Source organism: Exophiala spinifera (genome assembly GCF_000836115.1).
Source record: "Exophiala spinifera strain CBS 89968 unplaced genomic scaffold supercont1.6, whole genome shotgun sequence".
Taxonomy (NCBI): Eukaryota; Fungi; Ascomycota; class Eurotiomycetes; order Chaetothyriales; family Herpotrichiellaceae; genus Exophiala; species Exophiala spinifera.
In genome coordinates, this window is record NW_015622518.1 from 1,982,052 (window position 1) to 1,998,689 (window position 16,638).

The 16,638-nt window shown below is 52.7% G+C and overlaps 7 protein-coding genes across 7 annotated transcripts; 4 read left to right on the forward strand and 3 right to left on the reverse strand.

Moving 5' to 3' along the window:
* Positions 1-182: 182 nt before the first annotated feature.
* On the reverse strand, positions 183-2,562 carry PV08_08651 (uncharacterized protein; the record flags this gene model as incomplete). The annotated part of the gene is made up of 4 exons (XM_016382976.1): positions 183-829; positions 877-2,189; positions 2,240-2,370; positions 2,419-2,562. The coding sequence occupies 4 exons, from the start codon at positions 2,560-2,562 to the stop codon at positions 183-185; spliced, it is 2,235 nt and encodes a 744-aa protein (XP_016233679.1).
* Positions 2,563-3,277: 715 nt separating this feature from the next.
* PV08_08652 (uncharacterized protein) lies at positions 3,278-5,621 on the reverse strand (the record flags this gene model as incomplete). Its single annotated transcript, XM_016382977.1, has 2 exons — positions 3,278-5,556; positions 5,609-5,621. The coding sequence occupies 2 exons, from the start codon at positions 5,619-5,621 to the stop codon at positions 3,278-3,280; spliced, it is 2,292 nt and encodes a 763-aa protein (XP_016233680.1).
* A 758-nt stretch (positions 5,622-6,379) lies between these two features.
* On the forward strand, positions 6,380-7,234 carry PV08_08653 (uncharacterized protein; the record flags this gene model as incomplete). Its single annotated transcript, XM_016382978.1, has 2 exons — positions 6,380-6,455; positions 6,516-7,234. The coding sequence occupies 2 exons, from the start codon at positions 6,380-6,382 to the stop codon at positions 7,232-7,234; spliced, it is 795 nt and encodes a 264-aa protein (XP_016233681.1).
* A 595-nt stretch (positions 7,235-7,829) lies between these two features.
* PV08_08654 (uncharacterized protein) lies at positions 7,830-8,788 on the forward strand (the record flags this gene model as incomplete). The annotated part of the gene is made up of 2 exons (XM_016382979.1): positions 7,830-7,892; positions 7,955-8,788. The coding sequence occupies 2 exons, from the start codon at positions 7,830-7,832 to the stop codon at positions 8,786-8,788; spliced, it is 897 nt and encodes a 298-aa protein (XP_016233682.1).
* Positions 8,789-10,484: 1,696 nt separating this feature from the next.
* On the forward strand, positions 10,485-11,212 carry PV08_08655 (uncharacterized protein; the record flags this gene model as incomplete). Its single annotated transcript, XM_016382980.1, has 3 exons — positions 10,485-10,830; positions 10,913-11,017; positions 11,106-11,212. The coding sequence occupies 3 exons, from the start codon at positions 10,485-10,487 to the stop codon at positions 11,210-11,212; spliced, it is 558 nt and encodes a 185-aa protein (XP_016233683.1).
* A 424-nt stretch (positions 11,213-11,636) lies between these two features.
* PV08_08656 (uncharacterized protein) lies at positions 11,637-13,763 on the reverse strand (the record flags this gene model as incomplete). Its single annotated transcript, XM_016382981.1, has 3 exons — positions 11,637-13,124; positions 13,241-13,285; positions 13,362-13,763. 3 exons carry the CDS (start codon positions 13,761-13,763, stop codon positions 11,637-11,639), a joined length of 1,935 nt encoding a protein of 644 aa, XP_016233684.1.
* A 730-nt stretch (positions 13,764-14,493) lies between these two features.
* Positions 14,494-16,220, forward strand: PV08_08657 (uncharacterized protein; the record flags this gene model as incomplete). The annotated part of the gene is made up of 4 exons (XM_016382982.1): positions 14,494-14,656; positions 14,730-14,980; positions 15,046-15,214; positions 15,268-16,220. The coding sequence occupies 4 exons, from the start codon at positions 14,494-14,496 to the stop codon at positions 16,218-16,220; spliced, it is 1,536 nt and encodes a 511-aa protein (XP_016233685.1).
* Positions 16,221-16,638: the final 418 nt, after the last annotated feature.

Genomic DNA, 16,638 nt, shown 5'->3' on the forward strand with positions numbered 1-16,638 from the left:
TTGCTCAAAGTCTTGTTTTACAAAAAAACCATAGCCTCATAACTCGAGTTACTATACCCATTTTTTAGGAAATGTTCTAGGCTGTTGCTCGGGCAGCCACATCCATCATATCACTTCGACTCTTGTCCCAATTCTTTTCGGGATTGTAACACGTCTCAGATGGCAAACATGCTCGCTTTCTTCTAAGCATCTGACATTCTCCATCTGGGGAACCATCTGAGGTATGCATAATTCTTGTTGGGCCCTTGCATGCCAAAGACGATGGGGCTGAACAAGACGAACAGGCCAATGGTTGCAGCGTAGAGGACAGAGTAGACGCCCCAGCGCACAGTCTTGTTGAGGGGTCGGGTCATCCAGTCAACACAGAAACCGAGCACAAGAATGGCGAAGTAGAGAGCCGGGTAGTAGTGATGGACATACGTGACTCGTCCCATTATGACAAAAGGTAGGTAATGGAAAAACCAGCCAATCAGAGGGTAAATTCCAGAGTAGTGGATGTGATCGATATCGGCCTGGCGAAGTTCGTCGTAACCTCGCTGCCAGCGAATCAGGTACCAGAGCACAATCAATCCTGCAACACCTAATGAGGCAGTCGAGCCCCAGTAGACGAGCGGGTTGCCGAGAAGGAAGTACTTCGTAACGCTATCATCCCACGAACACATGCGGAGACCGACGTGAAGGATAGGCCATTGCCAGAACTGCGAGGCCAAGTCATCTTGCTTGTCCGGGTCGGGCACCAAGGCGTTGTTGGAGGTCATCATGGCAACGTTCAAGTGAATGAAATCCTTGAAGAACGGAGAGCGATAGTTTTTGGCCTCACCAGGTGGCACTGCAGGATGTTAGTAGGGAGAACGGCTGAGCTTTTGCGGAACTTACGTCGCTCATTCACATGGGATTCCACGTTCCAGTGGGTGTACACATCTCTAGAACTGGGGTTCTTGACGCATGTTGTTTCAATTTGTTTGAAACCCCACTGCGGCAGGTTGACCGTTCCTGCACGGAGGTAGCAACCTAGCTCAGTATGGCGCAGTCGGAAGGCCGTGGTGAGGGTTCGAATGCGAGATCTATCAGAAGATGCCGCATCACTGACGACCTCGACCATCCAATGATCCTTCGCGTCACCAACGGTCAGGTTGCCATAACAGGAAACTTCGTAATCAGCCTTGGTGACAGGGGCGGCAACAGAATGTGAATGAAGGTTACGGCCTGTTTGTGCGTGGACGAGACGGACAACTTGCTTGTCGGCAACAAAACTCAATGGTCCTTCAAAATCGAAATCGGTCTGGCTTCGGTTGGGGTAGAAGAACCAGTCATTGTTGGCATCCTTGTGGTGGTAGCAAGTAATCTGTTGTTGACCACTTCCTTCAGGATATGTCTGCACGTGGGAATGCAGCAGGCCACCGCCATAACCCATATTCTTGATGGTGACCCTCGATCCCAATGCAATTTCCAGAGGCGAGTCCTTACCGACTTCGGTACCCTTCAGGTTGGCTTGGAAGAGAGACGACATCTGGGCGTCGCCGGGACCAGAGTTCTCCAGGATCAAGAAATGCAAATAGAACGAGAACATGTAGACCAGCATTGGAATGACGATGAGCCCGCCTACTCGAGCAACCACATGGGCGGCTAGCTCCGTCTTTGGCATCTTCAGGTCGCCAAACTTGTTCCACAGATCCTCGGCCGTGTACAGGCCGACCAAGGCCGTGGCAAACAACCCGACCCATTTGACACTGCACACGCAACCAATGCTGAGTCCGGTCAGGAACAGCCACGCAAACCATTCGAGTGAGAAGCTCTTGCGTTGAAGACGGTGGAATCTTGCCCAGCAGAGGACAGTGGTGAAAGTGAAGCACAACAGCATGGAGTCGAGGAGAATGAATCTGGAAATCGTGGCGTACGAGTTTTCGCAGAGGACCATGAGGGTCATCAGCCAGACAGCCGGACGCTTAAAATTGAGTTCCCGCGCCGTGTAGTATGTCAAAGGAATCGTAACTGCGCCAAAGAGGGCGTTGAATATCCGCATGAAGGTGTAGTTAACGTGTTCCGGATAGGTCTCGCCGGATTTGAACTCGAAGGAACCGTTATATCCAGCCAGGTAGCCAGATAGGCCAACCAGCATCTTCCCCAGGGGTGGATGGACGTCGAAGTAGAACTCTCGCTTGAGGTAGTGGGAGCCAAACTTGCCGAAACTGCAACGAATATTAGCGGCAGCATGGTTGCAAATAGTCATCCGACTTACTGGGCCTCGTCCCAGGTTACAATAGGAGACAACCCTATCTTCCATAGTCGTGTAAAGAGGGCAAACGCGGTGAAAACAACGGGGGCTATGATGAATTCCCACTCGTCGAGGATATCGAGGATGCCCGACTTCTGAAGTCCTTGTCAGCAACTGCATCTCGGACAGACCATCTTGCCCACCTTCTGTAGTTTCTTCACATCTTCAGCATCCACCTTGTAGACATGCTGCCCATTGGTATTTTCATAACTGGTCACATTTCTTCGACGCAGATCACCATCGTCTCGTCCTGCGCCAGTGGCATATCCACCGTCCGCAGCAGCCATGTTTTGGGAGGGGAGAAGGATCTAGAACGACCCTGTCAATGAATTCGGACAAGGAGGGGAGTCTCTTGGGCAGCCAGTCGTGTAACCGGACGACTTGCTACCGAGGGTAAGAACAATGAAGGGAGGTAGAGCCTTGCGCCGCGAGGTAGCGCGTTGGCAGTAGAAGCTGAAACGAGGGCTGGTGAAGACAAGGAAGAATTAAAGGATGAAGAAAAGGGCAGAAGAAGAAGAACAAGTCATTTCAAGCACACTTAGTCGGAAGGAGAAAAGGAGGATTGAAAGGAAGTGATTGTGCAAGCTGGCAGCAATGCGCGTCAACTTTTGAAGGGTTGGATATGGTGGCCTCTACTCGTATGCCGTACTATGTGAAGAACGGACTGACCCTTGGCGCAGCCCGGCAGCGCTCAGGGGCCGCGCATGACAATGAGTTCGGCCTGGCCTGACATATTGACTGGACTCCGCACCAGTGTTCACGCTCTAATAAAATCACAGGAAAAAGGGCCAAAAAAAGAATGGCTTGTATGTGAGAGATTCATGGCTCCATCTAAGGACAGAATGTGTGTTTCTGCTTTAAAGATACTCGATTCTAGCCCACCATCCTCCAACCGTTGGTGTCTCTTCCGGCCGTCAGCGCTGTCGCCGACAGATTCATATCCTCCTTATCCTCAGTCGCCTCCTACCTTGTCGCGGATGGATCACACATCCTCGACCAGCTTCAAGCTAGGCTGACTCGCCCGATTCTGTCCTCATCCTCGCCAAACAGATTGCCGGCTTCTCTGCAATATCTCACTTCGCCCGTCCCAGTACTACCTACTTCACTTCCCCAGCACACAACTACAGCATCCACAATGCATGCGAGCACGCCCTCCATTGCTCCTAGGATACCCCAACCGATGGCTCCGGCTACAAGACCGACCACATATGCATAGAGGCTTCCCTTGGCGCTAGATCCTTCGAGTCTCAGGGATCGAGCTGTTGACACCCATCCACCAAATCCCAAGGCCAGGGACATGATGAACCTCGTTGCATGTAGAATGAGTTTTGCTAGGCGGTATGGTAACAGTGGTGACGTATCGGCAGACCAGCCGTCCGTGCGGTGACGCCGATTGAAAGTGTTGGGATGCAAAGAAGTCGTAGCATCGTTTGGGGCAAGGAAATGCATCTGTGAAAGTCCTCTGGCGCTGACGCTGAGAGGCTGGGAATGGATGGCGGCATATGTGAGCGTCAGTGGATTAATCAACACCGCAATTGGACTCGGTATAAAGGAGTACAAGGCCACCCCTAGGAGCATTGTGATCCGGCGAGGTAAGAGAAGCAGCGGGAGTCTGACCAACAAACCCAAGCCTGTAAAGAGGGCAATCGTTCCAAACAGCGTGGTCGATGAATGAAATAGAGCCGCTTTGACGATAGCTTGGGATGTCGGTGCCGGAATCGCGAGACGGTGGAAGTACCACTGTGAAACGGTTGCAGAAGTGATGGTGCGCTGCATGCCGAAAGCAAATGCGATTGTCCAGAGATAGACTAGAACGAAATACAGTCCAACCCACCACGTGGAGGTGTCAATCACGAATCTGCTGATGGTAGAGCGCGACAGGGGGTGGCCACCGAGGAAGACCCTGGTGAACATGGAAAGCCACAGCCAGGTAAAGCTGATTATGAAGCCCAAAACTGAAAATCCGACCAAAACCAACGTTGAATTGGCGGCCAGGATTCGGGTGGCAAACTCCAAGATTGAGATGGCCTTTTGCATCGCCATCCTGCCTCGGATGACTGCTAAGACCCATAGCGTGGCCATGACCGCAGGGATGAGAGAAGTCCATCGCATGACAGTATCCTGAGCACTGGATCCGTGCCAGGACCCCCGGTAGCTGGAGATGAAAGGGTATAGCCAGAATGAATAGAGAATGACTGGCACGGCAATGACAATACCGTAGACAAGATATCGGACATATGACCTGAGTGCTGCAAGCCAAAACAGTGAAACGAAGGTCGCTAGAAGGGTATAAGTCGCTAAAAGATAGAAGGATCCGTGCAAGGTTGTGTATATGGTGTCACCAAGTGGTTGTCGCTTGCTGGGGGACTCGGTGTGAAGAAAAATGAGGAACCATGTGGTGAACATGGCTGCCAGATTCAGCAGATAGATCTGTCCCCAAAAAGCATCGTGCCTGGGCTGCCGATTCGGTGGTTGTTGAAGGTCGTCGGGCCGGCTATGCTCACCGACTACATGGCCTTGCTCGTCGGAGAGGAGGCGTTTCCGCGGCGCATCGTCACTATCGCCATCATCCGAGTACTCAGGCCCAGAGTCATCGTACATCGCCCCTTTGCGTGGCTGCAGTTGCTGGATGGAAGGAGGGTTCTCCATCAGATCCTCGGGAGGCTCATCGCCGTATTCACTTCTGAGCGTATCCTCCAGACCAATGTCAACCATACGAGTGCGTGAGGCCTGAGGACTTGAAATGTCCCGGTCCGATTCCACTGATTCTGCTAGATCTTCCAGGCCTGGCCCTCTCCGTCGCGACGAGCGGACTCCGCCATGCCATGAACTCCTAATGCCGCCTCCTCTTCTCGTGCTGTTTTCGTACACGTCGTTCCCGTGGCTGCTGTCCCCATTGACGCTATCTTCACTTCCTTCTCCGGCGTCGGACGAGGCCTTCAGATCACTGGCCCCGAGTTGCCTTCTCGATCTCTGCAGGGCGTAGAAATCTGCCATATCTCGTTCATGTTCTTCTTCGTCATTCTCTTCCCGGAACTCGTCGGTGGCACTGTAGAAGAGGGGCGCCTGTTGAGGGTTCAGGCGAGATGCGAAAGGGAATGCAGATAATTGCGAAGCGGTCGGCTGATACGGGTTAGGGACTCGCGTATTCGAGGTTCTCGATGCCGTCGACGCCCTCCATGTTTGATTTGAGCGTCGGGATCGACTATCTGGAGAAGGGCGCTCTTCGACGGGAGCAAAGCTGATGCGTGATTGAGACTGAGCAAGAAAGCGGGAAGCGTCTAGAAGCTCATCAGCATGTCTTATTCTTGAGGTATTCTTTTCGAGACATACATTCGGAGAACATCCTGCCCGCAGGCAGTAATCACGCGAGGTCACAATCGGCGTGCACTGGTTGCGATAAGATGGTCGAGGAGGTTGTGTACTGATCAAGCACAATGCGGATAGCAGGATTCTAAGACGTGCCTATCAGCGGAAGACAAGCTTGTCCGCGAATAAATCAATTGTGTTTATGGTAGAGATGGAAATGAGTAGTGGTCGCTGTCGATGCTCTGAGACTGGACTGGTAACGGCGAGTTGGGTCGGTGAGCATGCTGAGACAAAGGCGAAAGGCTGCCACGGATGATGGTCACGGTGCACGGAGTACGACGCATGGAGGTGTTGCGGGCACCAGCTGGACATGTGGCGGCAGTCCAGGCGATCAGGCAGGGTGCAGCATGAAGGGCGGTGGCCCGTGATGCCTGGACCAGCCACCAATAGTCCCAAGGCTGGCGTGGTGTTTAGGCATGCTACAGCCTGGTGCGGGTACCGTGCTTACCCATCCAGGCACTTCCCAGGGGTCGGATAAAGCCACAGAGACGCCAACAGGTCGCTAATCGCATGGACGTCATGGCTCCTCTCCTCTCATTTGTTTGTGTTCTCTTACTGGCCTACACTGCAATTCAGCCTGTCACCAAATTTGTTTGCCATATTACTCTGGACAACGCACCCTCCTCCAAGGATTTCCAAGTCACAGCTGGATTCTCTACCTATTGTGAAGCCGTCAAAATCCCCTTTCTCGTCGGACGTTAGCTTGGAATCACACAACACACGACTACAGCGCTCATGCCAAAGATCACAACCGATGCTCCTAAGTTGCCCTGGAATTACATCGCCAAACTTGTCTGCATAGGTGATTCTGGTAAGCTCTACTGTGCTAGTCCTTCGAATGTCTCTGTTGGAAGCTAATATGCCTACATAGCTACCGGCAAATCCAGCCTCACCATTCGACTTTGCGAAGGTCGGTTTTCTGCCTCACACGATGTCACCATCGGCGTCGAATTCGGATCACGAATAGTTCCTGTTGGCCCCCCCGCGAACACCTCGTTAGGAGTTGGTCAACCCAACGGACAACAGTGGCGCGATGGACTCCCGGAGCAGAAGAAGATGAAACTATCATTATGGGATACAGCAGGCCAAGAGACATACAAGAGCATAACGAGAAGCTACTTTCGGGGCGCATCTGGAGCTCTGCTAGTTTTTGACATTACACGACGCAGCAGCTTTGAATCCGTCACGGCATGGCTCAACGACCTCCGACAGATCGCTGAGGAAGGCATCGTTGTTATCCTGGTTGGGAACAAGCTGGACCTGGCTGAACAAAGCACAGATACTGCAGGTGGAAGCAAACGCGCAGTCAGCCGAGAGGAAGCCGAAGATTGGTGTCGGCGCGAAAATGTCGTCAAGTACGTCGAGACCAGCGCGAAAAGTGGTGAAGGCGTAGAAAAAGCGTTTCTCGAGGTGGCCGAGAGGATATACCAAAACATTGAAGCCGGGAAATATGACCTGAACGACCGACGGAGCGGAGTCAAAGGGTACGGGGCAGGGGGCGGTCGAGAAATGCAGGGAACGGCGCCCAAGACGGTCAACCTTACACTGAACGATGCAGTCAAGAGTGGCCAGGGCAGAAATTGCTGTTGAGCAGCGTCCAGCTGGTGGTTGTTGGGCTTGAGAAGGCAAGGCAGGCAGCAAGCAGAGCATCCTGCTGAGAAAAAGTCTCAGTCAAGGACTGTTTCTCTCTGCAAAGCCGACAGTAGAGAGGTTCTCTGCTGCATGTGCCGCACCTTCAGTACACAATTTGGCAGCCTTGCGAAACATGACGATGTTTGTACAGAAGTGGTACGGATGTACCTAAGAGGTTCTCCTGGAGCCTCTCAACGGCTGGATCAACAGAGCAACGACTCGAATCTCACTAAGAGTCTCGACTCGTGCGGGTCCAGCGAGATCGGATGGGTTGGAGAACACGCGAATGGGGAATCTCTATTATTCATACTAATCAAGTGCGAACTCCCCGCAGAAACTCCGTACTGCATCTTCCTTATGAAGTCTCGGTCCGCACCCGACTCTCTGCTTTTCCCAAGATACTGCAATCTGATCAGGCACTGAGCGTTGGCACTCGTACATGCTGCGCTGCCATCCATCGTTGCTCTCTGGTCACTCAGCTTTGCTGTGCATTCGCGCCTCGATTCGACCCCGACGTCACCTGTGTCATTCCATTTCCACGTTTTCCACCACCATGGCCAAGCTCGACCTTTCTGTGCCTGACCTAACCTTGCCCGATGGCAATAAAATCCCTATGGTGAGCAGTGATTATGCTTGATGGTTGTCCGAAGCAAGTTGATGAACTGATCCACGGGCTAGATTGGCTTTGGCTTGGGAACTGCATGGTTCAAGAAGCCAGGGGCCAAGGATGAGGCATGTATCCAAGCCACCCAGACTGCCATCAAGGTAGGCTACACTCATCTGGACGGAGCTGAAATCTACAACACCGAAGAGGAGCTCGGCGATGCCATTAGGGCCAGCAAGGTGCCTCGCGAAAAGCTGTTTGTTACCACGAAACTGAACGATTCCTCGGATTCGATCAACGATATTCCGGGGGCTCTCGACCGCAGTCTTAAGAAAATGGGCTTGGATTACGTAGATCTGTACCTCATCCACTCACCTTTCTTTGCCAAAGGGGACAAGCAGCGGTTGCAGGCGGCATGGGCTGAGATGGAGCAACTGGCCGCCGCGGGGAAGGCGAAGAGCATTGGAGTGAGCAATTTCCTCAAGGAACATCTGGATGCCATTCTCGAAACTTGCAAAGTCAGACCGGCCATCAATCAAATCGAGCTCCATCCCTATCTCCAGCACGGAGATCTGCTCGCATACCACCGGAGCAAGGACATCAAGGTGTCGGCGTATGGACCGCAGACGCCAGTGATACGGGCCAAGGGTGGGCCACTCGATGGTTATCTGGACTCACTGGCGAAGAAGTATGCCGTCAACCCAGGTGAGATCCTCCTTCGATGGTGCCTGGATCAAAATGTGGCGGTCATCACCACCAGCTCCAAGGAGCAGAGGATGAGTGACATGCTCCGGGTCTTCACCTTTAGCCTCACGCCCAAGGAAGTTGAGGAGATCTCCGACATCGGCAAACAGCATCACTTCCGAGCATTCTGGAACCATATTTTTGACGCCAACGACAAGTCCTGATGCGGGGATAGAAATGGAAGAGAGAACACCGCGAGATAAAGAGGACGATAAGAAAGGTGGCCACCCAAACAACTTGAACGTCCTACCAGACTAGCTAGTTGGATGCGTGTGAGTCTTGGGTTGCAAAGCTCAAGATAGCTCCGAATGCCTCAATGCTTCCATCCAAAAGTTAATTCTACTGACCATGAGCCTGTTTTATCGCGCTCTCCAGAAGAAGGGCCTAAACTAGGACAAGCCTTCAGAAAGCTGTCTGTCTGTGTCGAGGAAAGCTACTATTAGGTTCGAGGACGACGTCGTACTGTAAGTCGAGACTCCCAACGTTAGTTAACTAGTGTTCCCGCGGCGTGCACAGGCTCTGGCGGGTGCCGTGTAGCCTCGCTGTGGCTTCTTTCTCACCCGCAGAAGTACCCAGTCTCTGGCTCTCATGGGGCACCTAAAGAAAGCCTTGTCGGTGTGGCGAGCGTGGCGAGTCTGGTGAGGGCCCAGGAGCTCTAACTTAGTTAATCGTACCCGGATCTTGTGGAACTTGAGTTCGTCGTCGCCATCATCATGCGACTGTCACCTCCTCCGAGTAATCGTCCTGTGCTTTCGTCATCTCGCGCACAGGACCGACCTTCTGTCGATCATGATGTCGTCTCTCGTAAGGTAGACTGCATTGGTGCCAGTGCCTACTCCATCCCAACCTAGACCTCGAGGTAGTACGAGACAAGAATAGCATGCAAGTGGTAAGCTAAACCACTTGGCTGCGGGGTGAAGCACTTCTCTCTCTCTCTCTCTCCCTCTCTCTCTGTGTGTGTCTCTTTTTTCCGCTGCGACTGTGATGTTCCTGGTACTTGTAGACCTGGTGATTGATCTGTTAGTGGTCGCGGTTCCAATGTACCAGATACTCAGGGTAGTGTAGAGCTCACCCTCCATCATCGATTGGCATCCCCTCGTCATCCTTCCACCTTTGCTCTGTTCCGTAATCGCCGAGCCCGTCAATCGTTCTGCCACTTCTGCCGCGCATTTTATCCTTTTCTCTCTTTTTCTCGGTCTCGTCGCGAACGCGTACGGGGTACAAGATGCTGCCGTGGTGCATGCCACCCCCTCCCTAGGGAGAAAGCAGCTTAGGAATGTCTCGAAGGGACAGACGACAGCTGCAACCTTAGGCAGCTTGCCGGTCATGTGCTGGAGATCAATTGGCCTGTGCCTCGACTAGACGCGAAAAGCCCAAGACGCTCGACCTCATCGCCTCGTTCTAGTGACTTTTGCTCGCATGCGTCGGATATCCACAACCCACATCGCCTCCCAAGCTTCCCGCGTCGGTGTCACTCGTACTGTATGCGTCCAGCGCGGTGTACTCTTGTAGCTAGCTAGCCAGCTAGCTCTTCCCGTATTGTATCACCACCCGCCCCGATTAATGCCTCGTGAGATCCAAGTGCCAGAACACGAGCCTCGGAACAGAACCGAAAGGTATAAGAGAAAGCTCACCCTCCCATTCCATCGTCCATTGCATCCGGACTACCTGCCTACTCTTTTCTGAAGAACTCGCACTCATACATTCATCCTGTTCGACTCTATCTGCTACTTGGTGCACGGACACAGCCCTCATATTTGACTTGGTGCAAAATAGCTTGTCCCGCTTAGAATAGAACAGCTCTTGACGGAGTACAAGGCTACGAGCAAGGATACCTAGACACATCACCCATCTTTCACCATGCAACTCACCTTGACCACTCTTCTCGCCACGGCCCTTCTCTCACTATCCGGCCTGGCCACAGCCTCGCCGCTTCTCCAGACGCGGCAGACCACCGAGCCTCCCGCCCGCTACTATCTCAAGACCAAAGTAGACAACGGCAAGCACGTTGACACGGGCACCAACAAGACCGATCTCTGGGTCTTTTCCTATCACACCGGGGCCGGTCTGGGAGCTGCAGGTCTCTCGCCTAACAAGACCGATGCTTGGGAAGGCTATCTCAACGGCACCCAGCAACTCTTCACGTATCCCGAAAACGAAATCGGCCCCTGGCCTCTGTCGTTTAGTTCCCTCAACCTTTACGAACGTGAGTCTGGCGATCTATCCTCTTGCACCCGGCCGATGAACACTGTACTGACCCCGGGTTTGTTCTTTCGCCAAATGATTAGGCTGGCTAGAGGCAGACATTAGCATCGCCTCAATAAACGAGGCCCAGGGTTTCTTCTTCAACTCTTCCGGCCTGCAGTACAACCAGTCGTCTGGTGGATGGCTTGGTAAGTTCCGACTGCCGCTCCTTGCTTATTTGTTTTGTGCGTACAGGTTTGGGACGTGCCGAATCTGACTTTGGACTGTGTGCTATAGCTTGCGATTGGTCACTGCAGTCACCTCAGTTGTACAACGTCGTCTACGGCGGTGGACCGTACCCGAGTTCGTGCTCAAAGGTGCACTTGCTCCCGGTAGCCGTGTAAGGCCCTTGGATTGGTGATACGACAGACGCTCGTCCAGCAGAGATGAGACCCTGACACGATTGATGGGAACATGATCCACCTGGTTGAGACAAAGCTTCACTGGGTGAGGAAATGGAACTGCATCTACGGACCTGGAGGAAAAGGAGCATTCACTACAACAGCATCAGCGTTGCGTTTAGGGCATATGCATTAAAGCGATGTGCGATTGGGAGAGGTTGCTTTTGCTTCCTGAAAGTCGTTTGTCTTTTTCCATTGTTTGTGTAACACTACCAAAGTAATACTAATTTCATAATCCAAATCGAGCATCATCCAAACGATCCGATCGCTCACGAACGATGACCGACACGTACGTCTCTTCCTACCGGGCTCCTATCATCCAGACACCGATGGCTGTATGCGATGTATCTCGGCGTTGTTGTGTCCGCTAAGGAAAATCCCACCACTTCTCGTGCAGATCTTTCAGATTGATTTCCGCCGGCACTCTCAGATAGGACGTGATGTCGGATTCGGGATCGGCCTCGAGGCTTGTCCAGCCATTGCCGAAGTACGCAAACCTGTTCTTGGAGTTGTTGAGGTACGTGTACTCCCAGTCCTCCCATCTCGGCTCTCTCCTGACCGTCGTCACATGTGCCGCGCTGCCGGGCCATATGCCGTGGATCCTCCCGCCCGGTCGACCGCCGTTGGCCCACGAGCTGCAGTTGTCGGTGAGCACCGTCTTGCGGAAGAAGGCGTCCGAGTATTCGACAAAGTCGTCGGCCGCCTGCTGTGAAGGCACAATTGTCGCTATGCCCTGGCTGCTGACTTTGCGTAGCACCTTCGCATAGTACGTCAACTGCACCTCGACGCTGTGTGGCACGGTGCCCGACGGGCCCGTGCCGTGGGGTCCGGCGATGAACAAGAGGTTCGGAAATCCAGGCGTGGCCAGGCCCAGGTAAGTGTACGGGAACCCGTGCGGTCCTTCGGCGCTCCAGAAATCTCGAAGGTTGACGCCGTTGCTGACGACGTCGAATTGTGGCGCCAGACTAGCTCCCGTCGCGCAGAATATCGCATCTACCTCGCGGTGCTTGCCGTCCACGGTCTGGATCCCCGTCGCCGTGAATCTCTCGATCGGCGTCTGGATGAAGTCGACGTTGTCTTGCGTGATGGCCTCGAGGTACCCCGGCCCCGGCGTCAAGCGTCTGCAATTCGGGTTGAAGTCGGGAATCAGCCTCTCCAGCAGTTCGGGTTTCTTCGCGATGCGCCTCTTGACGATTTCAACGAATTGTTCGCGCATGCCTTCGTTTTCCTTCGACCCGCGGAACGTTGACGCGAACCGACGCCAGTACTTGGCCTCCAGTTCCTTCCTAAATGCCAGGTATACCTGGGGATCTTTGAACGAAGCCAACTGTTCAGCCGAGTACGGTTGTGGCTCAAACGTTCTCTCGTCGCCGGCCCACGATCCAGCAATCCAGGTCTTGTTCCGCGCGTAGTGATCCAGACGCTTGACTTTGGGTTGCAGGTTGGGCACTACTTGGATCCCGCTCGCGCCATTACCTATCACAGCCACGTTCTTTCCCGTGGGGTCAAAGGTAGGGTCCCAGTTGGAAGTGTGTCTCAATACACCTTTGTATTCGTCAATGCCTGGATAGTCGGGTAGTTTCCACGTGTTGAAGCGACCGGTTGCGGTGAGGACGAAATCGGCCTTGTCAACAAACACCTCTTTCGTCTTAGTATTTTGGATCGTTACCTGCCACTGTGAGGATGCGTCATCCCAGATGACAGTCTGGACCTCGGAATGAAGACGTATGTAGCGGTACGCATTGTACTCGCGAGCTCGACTTTGCCAATATTCGAGGATCTCGGATCCTTGAGCGAATTGCTCGGACCATTGGGTATTTGGCATGAATGTTGACTGGTATACGTTTGCCGGTATCTGATAAGGCGTTAGTGACCGATTCGAGAGTGTGGGAGCTTTGGCCGGAGTGTTGATTCACGTCAAAAGAAACACGACGGGTTTGGATCTGGCTAAGTATTCCGGTCAATACTTACATCGCAACGAACTCCAGGATAGATGTTTTCCAGCCAAGTTCCGCCCTATAACACGTACCGATCAGCCATTGAACTAGTAACTTGTCTGGGCGAACTCGGAGTGTTTCTCGGCCATACGTACCACATCTTCGTTCTTCTCGTACACAACGAGGTCGATTTTGGGCACCTTTACAGGCAAAAGTATGCTGGCAAGCACTCCTGACAGTCCAGCACCAATGACTACAATTCTCAAGCTTCTGATTTCATCGATTCCGTGGTCCTGAAGTTCAAAGTCGCTCTTTGGAACCCCGACAGGATAGCTAACCGGAGGATCTCGAACTCCAAGATTTTCGACGCGAGCCTCGTGGGTGCTTGTTGATGACTTGACGTTGTTCTCATGCCCAATTCCGTTTTCAATAGGGTGAGGATTAACGTCAACATCCGCTGTAGCAACCGCTGGCACTTTGTCGACCGCGGCCCCAGAGGCTATGTGCCCAGAGCCTCCGGCTTGGTCGTCAAAACTGTGCGTGTCGAGAATGGCCATGTCGGATGATCTAGGTAGTATATCTCAAGGTATAAGAGGACAGTTCGTGGCTGGGTTTACAATTCTGCAGTCACACTGATAGTGACACCCCTGTGCTGCCGGGAGTGTCGCACCGTGTTTTCAACCGAACAAACTGCCGACAACTACTGCGAAAACACGAAAAGTCACGGAAAGCTAAAGTGATAAGATTCTGAACAAAATCCTGTTGGCCCGGTGGAAATGTGAGGTGAGGTGTTATGTATGGGTATATCAGTATTGTGGGTCCTTTCACGAGCACGTCTTCGTTCTCCATGTTGACACCACTCCCCGGTCTCCAATCAAGCCTACGACGGTTTTTCCATACCGATTTCCTAGACAAGGAGTTGTCCGCTATCATTGACACCAATGCTAAATCTACCAGCTAAGTACTCATATGGAGAAATACTTGGCTAGTGGAGGCCCTTCCCAACCTTGGTCACTTAGTCCCGTGGAGGGAACAGTAAGCACCCTCCGATCGCTTTCCACCAACCTCAACACTGAGAGTGAGTGGCCTAGACCACTGCAGGCATGTGAACCTTGCAGAACCTTTCTGAAGACGCAATGACGAGGGTTACTGACGCCTTTATGGCCGGCCGACGCCCGACGACGAGATGGGGACTGAGCACAACATAAGATCTCGCCTTGGGGACCTACACTCAAGGTTGCTGCATGATTCAAGTTGCCGGATTTCTGGATACTGGAACGCGAAACCATGGGCACAGAATACCATACGGCTCGGAAGTGGTACCACATCCGCTGGTTCGCCCCGGACGACACAAAGGAGGAACGTCGGCTCATCTGGAAGCTCGATTTGCTCATTGTCCCCTATGTGTTCCTGGCATACTGGACCAAGTACATTGACCAGGCAAATATAAGTGAGCTACATATATCCGAGCCTTGCATACTTTTCCACTACTCCTACTGACTTGTCTCTTCTGTGTGGCATAGATAATGCGTACGTCGGAGGTCTCAAGGAAGACCTTGGCTTCTATGGTAATCAGCTGGTACATCTCCAGACCATCTATGTGGTCGGTGCCGTGCTGGGACAGCTGCCCTTTCTGTTCTTGTCGACACGTTTCCCGCTTCATTGGTTGATTCCGATTCTGGATATTGCTTGGGGAATCTTTACCTTGTTGCAATATCGTGCACATAGTTATGCCGAACTGATGGCATATCGGTTCATGGTGGGCTGGTTCGAAGTATGTCTTGAGACTTAAGAGTGTGAGATTCCTACAGGTTTGCTGACTCCAGACTTCTTTCTCAGGCTGCTTTCTTTCCCCTCGTCCATGTGATTTTCGGATCTTGGTACAAGGGCCACGAGATCGCTCGCCGTGGCGGCTTTTTCTATGTCGGCCTGACCCTCGGCACGTTGACTGCTGGGCTAATTCAAGCTGGAGCGTCTTCGAGATTAGACGGCGTTAGTGGCCTCGCCGGTAAGAATGCTGCGTCGCACAAAGAGAATTCATGCTAACCTAGTCTTGCAAAGGCTGGCGATGGATGTACATCATTTGTTCCATCATCACCATTCCGATCGGCATACTCGGATACTTCCTACTTCCCGGCACGCCTGCGAAACCTAATCGGTGGTTCTTGAAGCAGAGAGATATTGACCTCGCCGTGGAACGTCTGAAGCGTGACGGACACGACACGTCTGGTGAAAAGGCCGGATGGGGCACCGTCAAGCAAGCCCTGACCAACGGCCGCGTCTGGGCTTTGTTGCTTCTCGACATCTTCTTCTGGAATGGATGCCTCAACACTTCAAGTGGTGGTTTCCTCCTCTGGCTTAAGAGTCTCAAGCGCTACTCCAAGGCACGAGTCAATGAACTCGGATCAGTTTCTCCGGCCCTGGGCATATTTTACACTCTCTTCATCTGCTTCAGCTCAGATCTGCTCTGGGGCCCAGCCTGGGCTATCACGGTCTCTCACATCTGGAACATTATCGGCTTGATCATCCTGGTGGTATGGGAGGTTCCAGAATCAGCAAAATGGTTTGCTTTCCTGACGACGTACTCGGCCGTCGCCATGTCGAGTGTACTGTACGGCTGGGTGAATACTCAATTGCGATACTCACCAGCTCAGAGGGCTTTTGTCCTGGTCTTGATCAACGCAGTGTCACAATCCACCACGGCGTGGACGCCACTCTTGGTTTTCAAGACGGTTGAGGGACCGCGGTTCACCAAGGGCTACTCATATGTGCTAGCTAATTCGATCTGTCTGATTGCTACGGCCCATATCATCAAGGTCTACGTGGGAAGAAGAACCCGTACCGTTGAGGGCGCGACCAAGCTAAGTGACGGTGATTCTCAACATCAAGTTGTGGGCGGCGTTGAGGAAGAGACAATTGGCAACAAGGCAGGTGGAACTGGAACTGGAACCGGAGAACAGGACGGTCCGATCGTGGTGCAAGAGCGTGTTCTGCAGAAAAGTGTTGAAGTCTAGGACCAAAAGGATGGACGAGCCTTGACTGTGGTCGCGTTTGCCTGATGGGGGTTTCGGAACGACAATGATTGATCGATTCGGAGTATCCGTAATGATCGAGTCAGATGGTGGGATAAATGTTATCCCTCCTTACAGATACACCAGCCCCCCTTTGAACTCTCAGCCCCTCTTGTCTACTTGTCCGTAGCGAGCAGTAGCTTACACGATGTGCTGCACAGTCACTGAATTTTCGTATTTCTGATCAACGCGTTTCCACATATGAGTCGAAAGAGTATTAAATATCTCCAGGGGTGGGAGTACAATCACGCAAACCGGAAGGGACTCCATATATATGTGGACTTTTGTAAAGTTTGTTCGTAGGGGAGCCATCGTAACATGCAAGACGCAACGTGTGTGGTGATTTGATGTATTCGCCATC